The sequence below is a fragment of the Pelobates fuscus genome, chromosome 2 (assembly GCF_036172605.1).
Source record: "Pelobates fuscus isolate aPelFus1 chromosome 2, aPelFus1.pri, whole genome shotgun sequence".
Lineage (NCBI taxonomy): Eukaryota > Metazoa > Chordata > Amphibia > Anura > Pelobatidae > Pelobates > Pelobates fuscus.
In genome coordinates, this window is record NC_086318.1 from 380,019,118 (window position 1) to 380,031,683 (window position 12,566).

The 12,566-nt window shown below is 36.1% G+C and overlaps 1 protein-coding gene across 6 annotated transcripts in view; it reads left to right on the forward strand.

Annotated features, from left to right (window-relative positions):
- The window catches only part of EHBP1 (EH domain binding protein 1), a 358,354-nt gene that overhangs the window by 134,537 nt on the left and 211,251 nt on the right, over positions 1–12,566 (forward strand). For all 6 annotated transcript variants that reach the window (XM_063443756.1, XM_063443760.1, XM_063443758.1 and 3 more), the window contains one exon: positions 698–887. In XM_063443756.1, the coding sequence (XP_063299826.1) occupies positions 698–887 (190 nt within the window). The remainder of the gene's footprint in view (positions 1–697; positions 888–12,566) is intronic.

The window sequence follows — 12,566 nt, forward strand, 5'->3', positions numbered from 1 at the left end:
CCCCCCACCCCTTTTTTAAAACATTTTTTTAAAAAGTACTTAATGTTACAATTGGAATAATTTGGGATTACCTTTAGCAGTCTGCTTTGCTGCAAGTAGTGGAAAGGAACTGGCTTTCACTTACCAATCCAGCTGTCACAGATCCTGAGAGAATGTAATTACTTAATTTTATATTGGAATTTGTGTCACCTTACATTGGACAAACAAGGCAACATTTGAAGTCTATAGACAAATTCTCAGCCTAGACTCATGAAACTTTTACTGTAGGATCAAACACGCCATTGAATTATATATTTAAAAAAAATAATTGCATGAAATACTAATTATATATTGTTTTCCTTTTTCTATCTGTCTATCTATTATATTATCTGCATATGGTAAGGTGTAATTTTTACAAATATTTCTAGTTCTGGTATGGGAACATGAATTAAACAATAGCTTGGTGGCCTCGTTTTGTCAACCTATAATCCGACCTTCTTGTTTCACATTGGCAGTCCTGCAGTCATTCAATAATCTGGTCATTCCAATTTGGAACACAATTCTTAAAGAACAAGTTACAATGACAGTATAATTAATGAGTAAAGCTATATTTTGTTAATGTTTTTATTCCTATGTGCTCATGGTAGTAAATTCACACATGAGATGTTCCTGATTGGTTTCAGGCCTGGTCTGCATTATCCATCCTTTCTCATTTCAGGTCAAATCCTTTTTATGAACCAAAAGAGAGCCCAGAGTTAGGCCAAACAAGGGCCATAAGGGACACAGAACCCGAAAAGAAGGCAAAGAGGAAAGCTCCAGCGCCTCCTGTAATCTCACCAAAGAAAGAAGAGCCAGCAAGTGCACCTTTAGGTGTTCTTTTTGCAAAGGATCTGACCTCTTCACCCAAGGTACTTCTCCAGTGTTAATCAGTGTTTGTTTGCTACACATCTACATTCATAGACATATCTCCAAAGTATCCATATTTTTGGTCAAAGTCCCTCTGTCCCTCTTTTCTAGAAGCTCCATAGTGTAGGTGTGTCTGAGTGTACCATAATAACAGTTTATTTACGTAAATTGCTATTGGTACGTGTCATTTAAAATATCTGAGAACAACCCTGCCCGTGGCCACATCTCTACTTAGACCCCTAAAATTAAAGTGTCCACTTGAAATGTTGGGAGATATGCCTGGTTGGAAACATTCGTAGACATCCAAGAAAATGTTGTAATAAAGTGACTCTTGGCGTTTTGTCATTTATTTGATTTTGTATTGCTTTTTCTTTCGATTCTTTCGATTCAAGATAAATAATGGTGGGGTTACCAACTGTTAGACCATCAGAAAGCATTATGTCCTCTGGGTCATTTGGGACAACACTGGAAGGGACTGTATTTAACCCCTTAAGGACGCATGACGTGTGACATGTCATGATTCCCTTTTATTCCAGAAGTTTGGTCCTTAAGGGGTTAAAGCTGCAACTACTCATGCAAAATACATCTTTACATTGATAATTGTTTATATTATAATTGATAAAAAGTTTAACTGTTTTGGCAGGTTTGTCTAATAACTGTTAAGATTGCTTTAGATAACATCAGCCAATACAATACACATTGTAATTTAACTGTGAACTAGTTTATTTGATTTGTTTAAATATATAGAATGATTTAATTGTTCAGAAAGATTTCCATAATTTATTGAACATCACTACTACTTGTTAGATCATAATGGCACATGGCTCGCAGGAAATATCGAGTAGTTTATTTTTTCTACTGTTCTGTGTTTTATACATAACTTTCAACATTTTATGGTTGTTTTTTTTCTTTCATTTCCCACCTGCCTTGCATTTACCTGAAGGGAGGACTTATATTTAGGGATCACATGCGACTTAAGGGACAATCTCTCACAAGTGTCAGATATAATTGAAATCTCTCAGGTCATTAAACAAAACAATTGTACGCTACAGAAAGGGTTAATCTAACCAAAACCAGTGCTTTATGAAAACCACATATTTTTGATTGGAGTAACCACTGAACTAGATTTTATTTTACAAATACCTGCCAAATCACCCTAAATTACAGCAAAAGAAGAGAAAAAAAAACAAAAAAAAACTAGCTTGACTTGTATTCACTAATGATACATTAGGTAGATGCTATGAATAAATTGTTACATATATTTGCTTGCTTTGCTACACGTAATTGGTGTGGTGGGTAGGTTAGCTTGTATCTGGGCATATTAATCGTGAAAACCTGAGACACTTAAATCTGTTTTCTGCAATTTTATTAAAGTTTTGCTAACGTTCATTTTTAAAAATTTCTATTAATTAATGTAATCGTAATTATTTGTGGTGATTTTCATACTTTAGTTCTTTGAGAAGGTCTAGGGCATGTGTCGGAAATCCTCAATGACCATTTGTAAAAAGCACAATCCGTATACAGAGAGATCACCAACAATGATTACTGTGTACAAAACATTGGTAATTGAAATAAGTGGTTAAAATCAATGGGAATATGATGTGGGTGTCTGTCTGTCTGTCTGTTAGCTCTCTATCTTCCTTTACACCTACTTGCCTTATCTGTATTCCCAACTAGCAACTGCATCCATGCATGTGCACCCACTGTGTGTATCTGACAGACTCCTGGGAAGTGTCTGTGTTTCTGTTTACTTAGAATGTGTGAAGTAATGGGTTTATCAGGGCGTTCCTTGGAGAAGTGACAAGAATTCTTCCTGTTTTATCCTGCACCAGTAGATGGCTCCTTATGCCTGTGATAATGTCTGATGAATGGATGAGGTTTTCCAAATAGCTGCATAGCTTGTATATATTATTACATACTGTGAATAAACAGTGGACTCGTCTTTATATAGGGTAAAGTTGATCTGCTATAATCCGCTGCAAACATTATTTAATGTATGACGTACTAAATTACTGACGGCAAATAAGTAGAACCATCCTATACTGCTGAGAGTCTGCTCTCACCAGATTGTGATGATGCAATGGAATGTCATAAGCTCTTAAAGTTTATTGTAGTTGGCTTATTGCATATTTTAGTGATCGTGATGACAGGGATGCTATGGGTCCAGTCTTCTCCAAACCCTTTTGTTTAAAGAATTTCCCAAACTGTAAAAGCCCACCACCTCGGCTTGGGACATGAACATTCACTTCCTTATTGTACATCCAAATAATTTGTGCCTTGTGAGCATGACCCTAAACAGTAACCTGATTCCATTGCTGATTGATGTTCCTAGGTACTGGGTCAGGCGCTTGTGCATGAGGACAACCACTAGGAATAGGAAAGCATTAACTCAATCCTCTTTTATGGGGGTTCTCAACACTGACATATGTACCTGCTTTTTTCAGCTGCAGAGTGAGGCAATTGTCAAAGTTAAAGCTTTTGAGATAGTTGTCTTAAAGTGATGTATGTCCCTTTAACAATGTCATAAAACCTGTCCCTGGTGGCACCGTTCGATCACAGAATGATGTCTTGTCTGTGTTCTGATGCCCATCCACATATCCCTAGCTACTGGTGCCTCATTATGACATCATATATGACTTGAACCCTCCATTGGTCTCCTTTAACCATGTCAGTCTATATGGTGCATTTTGATGATGCAAACATACTTGTGACATCATGGCCCTCTGTAACTAATCACAACCCAGTACAAGGTATATATACTTCCTGGTTGTCCTTGTTACGTTGTCCAGTCATGGTTCTTCTTACCCGAGAATGTGTTTATACTGTGTATTGGATTTACTTCTTTCTGACCTCGACTTGATTCCTGCTCTCTGTTATCCTCACCATGACCTCACTTTCGATTCAGTGCATCTGTTATCCTAGACCTCGGACTGTGTCTCGCTTATTCTCTGTCTGCTTGTAGCGTCACTCTTGCAATATGTTCCTTTATGCTTTCCTTTAGGTTTGCTTGTTCTGACAAACGTCAAATGTTCCCGGACCTTATTGTAAGAGAGAAACTGTAGAGCTCACAACTCATTTTAGGTCTAGTTTTTGAAAAGGATCTATTGGGAAAGCAAACTGAGAGAGAAGCCTAATAAAATTAACATTGTGGCTCCTCCAAAGCTTATACTGGTACAGATAATAAAAAAAGAAAACCTTTGTGTATATATAGGCTATGCCAATAATTGTGAGACAGTGTTTGGGCACGGAATGTATCTGTGCTTTGATTCATGCACAAAAATAACAATTATAGTCTGTTTTGTTTTTTCCCCATCACTTGCCCGAAGGTTGGGTTTGGCAGCATGGGGGTGGCATCTTTGATGGGAAAATGACAATGCCCATAACTGTGCATATGTTTTTATTTATAATGTTCTGGGCATGTTAGAATCATAGCATTTCACCCCTGTTAAGCTGAGTTTTTGTCACATTATCTAATCCCAGTAATTTTGCTTTTAAGGATTTACATTTCGGGTGAAACAATTATGCATGGCATGAAAACAAATTTACCGTCCTAACGATTCTACCAAGGGGGGGGGGGGGGGGAGTACCTTGTACTTCTTTTCAGACAATTAACAGGAGCTGCAATTTGCGATTGTGAAACCCTATCTTATAATGTGTTTTCCAAAGCCAAAGATCCAACTTGTTTGTAAACACTGCCAAATGTTTTGGGATAATTAGCAGCAATCCAGCTAATTCCAGGCTGGTGTGAAGATTTATTGCAGCATCGAAAGCAGTTTGCAGGAATAATTGAGAATGTTTTACATGGTAGAAACACGATGGATTAAAAGAATGCTGAAACGAAAAATGAAACAGATGTCAAAACGCCTTCAGGGAAATATCTATGACTCAGTATATAATAAATATAAGACTATCAGGCATGTATATGTTCGTGGCACTTAAGTTCCTATGTATATTCATGTCTGTCATGTTAAAACATAACTTATTGCTCTCTAAATGCACCTTATGTTCGGATGTTTACATAGTACCTTGTCCTGAATCCAGTAATCTTCTAGTATAACATAAGGACAGTGTGACATCATTGAGTAGTACGAAAATCTTTATTTTTCAGTTCAGATCTTGTACATTACCCTTCCATGTCCTCTGCTGTTTCTATTAGTGCTGATAAAGATAGTTTTCTTTTTTGTTTTTTTCACCTAAGCAAAGAACAACTTTGGTTTGGATATAGAAAACTGCGATATTGGTTATATTCATGCAGACTGTTTGGCGCTAACAGCAGACATTTTATCAAAACACATTTCCCATCCTGGGCAAGTGATCTCAGAATAAAGAAACCAGATCATAGAACTTAAATAAATGAGGCAGACAACGGTCCTCTATGTGCGTGGAACTGATACATGAAATTGTATTTTATATCTGGCCTCTTATGGTTTTTAGCCTGAATGGAGAGCCAGCCATCAGAAAGGCTTTGCAGGAAAAGTGCTTTCACATTGTCTTCAGAACTAAAGAACAGAAATGACTGTAGGGATGTAAAATTGCATCCAACCGTTTTCAATTAAGCGATTTTAATTGTTACTAAGCAATTAAGGTGAATTATAACATTGGTTGCATAGGGTCGTGTGTCTGCGTTTACTAGATTAAATCTTCCCTGCATTGTTTTAAAGACCTGTGAGGGCTCTCTTTACATAAACTCTATTATTATTTGGCTAGACATAAAGGAAGCATTACATAGGATTGAATATAACATCAATGTATACAATACTGACGACATAAGGGCCCTCCTCTATGAGCGTACAATATAGCAGGAAGTGCGACAATAAAGACAATGTTAGGGGACAGCATGGGAGGACTTTTTTTTTTTTTTTATATATCCGAGAGAAAATGGGATGGCTTCTCTGAATACATGGGTTTTCAGAGAGTGAAAGAAACCCTGGGGTGGCAATGATACTGATATTTATAACATTTATTTATTTTCTATACCTTTAAAAATATCCTACTAACTTACAAACCAAAGTGTTAATAATCAATTGACTCATGTCTGCTGTTTATATATCTGACTATCATATAATAACATGATTTATACAATCACCCTGCACGTCAATATTATTTTTATCCTTATGTTTCCTTTATCTTATTCAATGCTGTTTACATCAGGCTCGCTTTGCATTCTTCAACAGTAAGTAGGGTTCCATCACACTAACTGCATCCTTTACAGAAAGGTTTCTATAATACATTTTTATGAAATGTGATTTTCTTTCTTATACACGCCGAGTAAAGCTGCTCCGATCACACCACCATATGCAGAATCCACAATGACCTTTGCATGAATAATGTCAAATAGGATTAAGCCAGGAATTCTCAGCAATAGCAAAAAAGGCAACAGATGTAGCAGACTTTGAACGTGGAAGGATTGTTGATGCACTGTTGCCTAAAAGAAGGCAACATACACAAGTGATGGAAAGTATCCGAACTGGACAATTGCATTTCTAGTATTTATGGTACATGAGCAGTGCTGTTATTCCACTTCCAATCTGCAAACTTATGAAATGTAAAATAATATGACCAGTTGTGCTGCTTCACTGTATTCCAAAAGTACTCGCCATTAACAAGTTTAAAAAGTGAAATTTATTTTAAATCTGTAGATCTTTGAATTTAAAGGGACACTATCGGCACCCAGACCACTTCAGCTCATTGAAGCGGTCTAGGTACAGTGTCCCTGTTCTACTTAGTCCTGCGATGTAAAACATTGCAGGCTTTAAGAAATAATTACATTGCAGGACTAAGACTGCCTCTAGTGGCTGTCGATCAGCCACTATAGGCACTTCCTGCTTGCTAGGTGACTTTCCCCATAGTAAAGCAATGTTGTCTTATGGAGAGGGCCAAATAACAATAGACAAGGTCAGGATTAGAGAAATGCAGAATATCAGATAACTAGCCACGGTCGGGATAACAAAGCTATGGAATAATGGATGCCTTGGGTGATTTTTCCATATTGTTTATTTTGCCCTTAAATTTGAAATCTTGTTTAAATTCCTGATCATTATTACATTAATAATTACCCAATAATACCTAAAAACAATAAAAAAAAAAAGAGAAATTGTGGAAAGGTTAATAGATTACAGATTGTACTTCCTATATAACTATAACCCTAAAGAGTGTTGAATATCACACCCTTAAGGGTTTTTTTAAATTTCACATTTAAATTTGAGTGATTTTCTGTCAATATTCTACAGTTAACACCCTTAGAGTAACGTGTTCAAACATGGATAGAATTTCAACTAAGCTGGAAGAACCTTGGCAGTTATCTTGTGTGTAGAATACTTTTTTTTTTTAATTTGTTGTTTTTGCTGAATAATTATGAACACATTGACCCCTTCAATGCCAAAGCATTTTTTATTATAAATACATGTAGAGGTGGAACCAATTCAGAAATGTACCTTTCCACTTAACTTTCTACCAGTTTTTTGGGGGTATATTAGGTTTTATGTCGTATGAGTTTTTAGTTGTCTTTACTCATTTAAAAAAATATATTATATTTTTTTTGTTAACCAGGTATTTACATACTCCAAAGATACCAGGCCGTCAGTATTTCAGAGATTTCCAGCTACAGTGTCAGTTCTCTGTCTGTGTTCCTGTACAGTTCACATTGTGCAAACATTTTTTGTGAATAAAACAACAATTGCAAGCCCCCACCTGACAAACCACTTACCTATTTGAAGGCAAAGAGCGTATTGTGATGAAAAGGCATCTTAATTTAGCACTAGGTTGAAAGGTAAACTCTCCAAATACATGGAAATAGCTGATGTCTGTATTATTTCTCAGTGGAAGTTTTCACAAGTCCTAACAGCATAAACATGTAAAAGAAAAGCCATTGCCTAAAGAAAACCTTGCAAACCTTTTAATACATGGCACCCAGCCAACATCATAATGCTCTCATTCTCATAGCATTGTGAGATGTAGTGTCGCCACTACAGTGCTTGTCACTGGCCATCACATACTTCATTTAAAAGCCTAGAACCGTACAACTACATTTTCAACTAAAATAATAAATCTTTAAAAAAAATTGTTTTGTTTTACAAATGTGGAACAGTATTTAATACATACTTATTGTTTTTATTTAATTTTGAGTTAACGTGAATAAATGATGATTAAAAAAGTAAAAAAAAAAAAAACAAACCCCAAACGTTCTCTCCGCTTGCATGAGTGAAAAAACAATCCAACGTATTAGAAGGAGCACTATAGTGTCAGTGATACAAATGTGTATTCTTGACAATATAGTTCTAATAGTGCTGATAAGGTTCCCAGCCTCCTGTCAGCAAGGCTAATGGTGTGTTAATTCACCTATTTCTAGCTCCACGTGGCTGGTCCCCTTGACTGAGATCATCATACTTTGGACGCCTTAATTTATCTAGACCAATAAGGAAATAACTATTTAAGAATAGTCATACCGACCAAGGTCAATAATATAATAGAGAGAAATGTTCTAACTCTCTTGAAAGATATGAATTATAAATTGCTGAAATGGAAAAACCTGGAGACAACGTGGATGGGGAAAATTAATATTGTACATTCTTATATTTTACCACAATGGTCCTATTTTTTTCTCCATGATTCCTCTTAAGATGCCTAAACCTTGGTTGGATATGATCCAATCGAGTTTCTCTAGATTTATCTGGAAAAACAAAACACCGCGAATAAGTTTTAAAATCCTTTCTAAAAATACGTAAGAACGGAGGATTGAATTTCCCCAATATTATTTCCAATTACCACGCCAATATGATCAGGCATATCTATAAGTTACAAGACTTTCAACATGCGGAGGAACCGTGGTATGCACTAGAGGCACAAGCAGCCTTGCCGATGAAACTACAATATGTTATGTGGAAAGATGTTAAGGGTAAAAGTAAGATCTCCACACAAGTAAACTCTACAATACTAATCCAACTTCTAGACGTATGGCAAGATATTATAAAACAATTAGGTTGTCGGAATTGTATACCAAGGACTAGCAGCCTTAGAGTTTTAGAACAAAATGTAGAAGATTTATGCCTTAGACGGTGGATGAATAAAGGTATAACTATTATCTCAGACATTATGACAGGTAATAATATAATGTCAGTTCAACAGATCGCAGACATCTATCAGCTTTCTTCTAAAGACATTTTTACTTATTTAAGAATTAAAAATTATTTGGATACTTCTATTATTGATTCTGTCTCTCCTATTTCTAGATGTATAGAAACTAGAAAACCATTAATAGAATTACCTCACGTGCAAATTTATTGTTGGACGTGGTAAATGAAGGTCCCAGTAAAATAATTAGATTTTGGGAAAAAGAATTAGCCATGGCAATTTCAGATAAAGAATGGTGTACCTCACTTTCCCATACTACCAAGAATATACATAGCTTAAATTTGGTTGAATGTCACTTTAAGCTGGGATATAATTGGTACTATACTCCGTCTAAAATAGCCAAAATGTTTCCGCATTTAGGTGACTCATGCTGGAGATGTGGTTTCCGAGTGGGAACCTATATGCATATTTGGTGGACCTGCCCTGTAGTGAGGCCGCTGTGGGCATGGGCCTTCAATATTTTGACTAATTTTCTCCCACTCTGATGGTGTGAAAGATTGTTTGAATGTTTGGGGTTTTTCATTGTGTGATTGTTATTTTTTATTTTTTTATAACTGTCCTGTTGATATATGTATTTAGATCAGTATTTATTGTTATTGGATAGGTTTTGTATATATATGTTATGCTATTTGTGAGATGTAATTTTTGATGAAATTTTCAATAAAGAAATATTAAAAATTAAACTTTGGACGCCTTCGCGCATGTGTAGCAAAACACCACACCGCACTGCACCAATCAGCATCTGCTCATGGAGATGCATTGAATCACTGCAGGTCAGTGCTGCACATTCACTGACCCAGAAAGCACCTCTAGTGGCCATCTGAGTGACTGCCACTAGATGTGTTCCTAGGCAGGATTTAAACACTGCTTTTTCTCTGTATAGGTAGTGTTTACATTAAAAAGCCTACATGGACAGGCAGTAGACAGAACAACTACTTTAAGCTGTAGTTGTTCTGTTGATTATAGTGTCCTTTTATCTAAGCAAGGTCATTACAACTTGTTCAGGTTTGTCAGTAAACAAATAGAAAGGGTAGGTTAGCGCTAATAATATAGTGGATAGGCAGCGACCTTATAGAGGGTAACCCGCTATATGAGAAATATACAGTAAGGAAAAAAGGCTGCGCCAAAAATAAAAAAAATAAAAAAAAGAAATTAAAAATATAAATGAAGATTAAAAATAGGTAAGTTCCAATAAATATCAGAAGGTAAAATGGATATAGTCACTAATTCCGCTGTAGGGGCATCTTCTCTTGGTATAGTAGTTCACATCGTCTCGTGATATGGAAGACACAAGAAGAGAGGACCAATCGTGCGGTGCCTAACCACAAATGAGACAAACTATTCGATATTTTGACAGGAACAATAGGTTGACAAGGGCCCTGGTCAAATGAACTTTCAACCTTTTTAAAGGGTTTGCCTAAAATTGTGGCAGCAAGCCTTTTTTTTATTTTTGAAGACTTAAACTATTGTCTACAGCATATAATAAATCAAATACCTTTTCCAAGTAATTGCCACATCTACTTTAGGTTTCAATTGAGACATTTGGTCTACACCCACTGTAAGTGCCAAATGGCTTGTTTTAAACTGACGGGTTTAACATATAATCAAGCTGTCCAATCGACAGCGACACTTGTTAAGATTCAGTATTTCACAGACAGCTTGAAAAGTAACTGATTAATATCCTACCCAAATTAGTACTGTTTAAGTTTTTTTGCAAACCATTATCTACCCACTATAAAACTACACAGATAAGATCAATAGATAATATATACACAGCTGAGCTTTGCCAACTCTATGAGAAGTGACTTAAATTCTGGGATTGACGACATTGTTGTTCGCTGCTGTTCATCCTATTTATTCCTCGGATTTCACACTCCCTAGCCTAGAAATTAATACAGTTGTACGCTTAAGCAAAAAATGGTAATACAAATATTCATTTTATTCTACAGTCCTGTGTTCAGACTCAAGCTATTTAAAATTCTACAAACTCACAAATGATCAAGTATCAGCGTATATATGACTTTCCAACCCACTTCAGTCTACCAGGCGAATCTGTCCGATTTTTACATAACTCAACAATAACTGTCCTAATAAAACAGAACTGTCACAGGGGAGAGACTTGCACAACCTGATGGTGAACTAAAAGTTAGCTACCGATTGTGCTGTGGGTAATTGTTTCCAAACTTGTCTTCTAGAGGGGCTACTCTTCTTTCTGACCCAACCCCCTATTTTCACATTTGACTGTAAGGGTTAACATACTAGTAGCAATAAGTATCCCGCTACCGTGTAAAAATATAAAGGACTTGTGCAAGGCAAAAAGATACAAGAAGTAGCATTTTAATTGTCAGTGTCCACATATATGGAACTGATAGGTCCATCTATGTTGACCCTTTACTAACTGGCATGTATATGTAAAAGTGTTTTTTTTTTGTTTGGTTTTTCTTCCTATGTTTTTTTTTTTTTTTACATTTTTTTTTTAGTGGTGTGACTAATGCTGTAGAGTGTTGTAGATATGATTTGTCACGAATATAAGAAATCAACGTTTTTACAATTCTTTCTAGGACTTCCTCCTAGACTTTTATAATCGGGATGAATTATATTTCAGTTGCCGTTTTAAATGATTATCTTCGATAAGTTTTAAAATGCTACTTACTGTAATCATTTATTATTTTTAAGCATGGAGCAATTGTGTGACATTGTCTCCCCTCTAGAAATGAAATATCTCAGGGCCTGTGTAGCAGTTAAGTTTTTACAAGCTTTTTTTCACGCCAATTTAAAAACATTTTTGATCCCTTTGACAGAGTTAAGATTATACGTGAAATGCCTTGTGAGAATAGCATAATTGACACTTAAACAGCAAGGCTGTAAGGATCTTATTAGGGATTCATATGCTCTTCCATGCTAATCTCTTACCAGACTTGTATAGGCCAGGAGGCGGGAGCTACCAGTATTTCTTTTGCTTACTGCATTAAATAAATATAATGATGCATTATGTGTTTCTGCTTGAAATTCTTTGAAAATTCAAGTTTTTTTTTTTTTTAATTTTTAATTTTTGTGTGACAAAAATCGCTACATAGCATTGCATTATTATCATAACGTACAAAATACATATCATGCCTCCTGATCAGAAACTGAAGCGCATATGTCATATGGGTAACCAACATGCTGGGTCCGAATGATCCCAAACTCTGATTGTGAGACGGTTTTTGAGTTATAATGAAAAAAATAGGAACATAAACAGAAAATGCAGTGTATGCATACATTATTATATACGGGTAGGGGCCTATTAGTGTATACATATACATTTCTCATCATATTTTCCTTTCAGATTAGAGGCAGTGCTTACACCATGGGGATATCCAATCTGGAGGGAAAAACAGGCAGGCAAATCTCCAAACATTTTAACCCCTCCCCTAATTACCTCCTTCCCAATAAGTAGCAGCTCCTCCTGATCATCCCCAGTTCTTTGCCTGCCTTCGGCAGGGGAGGTTATGCAGGAAGGTTCTCCAGGAAGCAGGTGAGAAGGGCTGAGGCTCGGGAGGCTCTGCTTC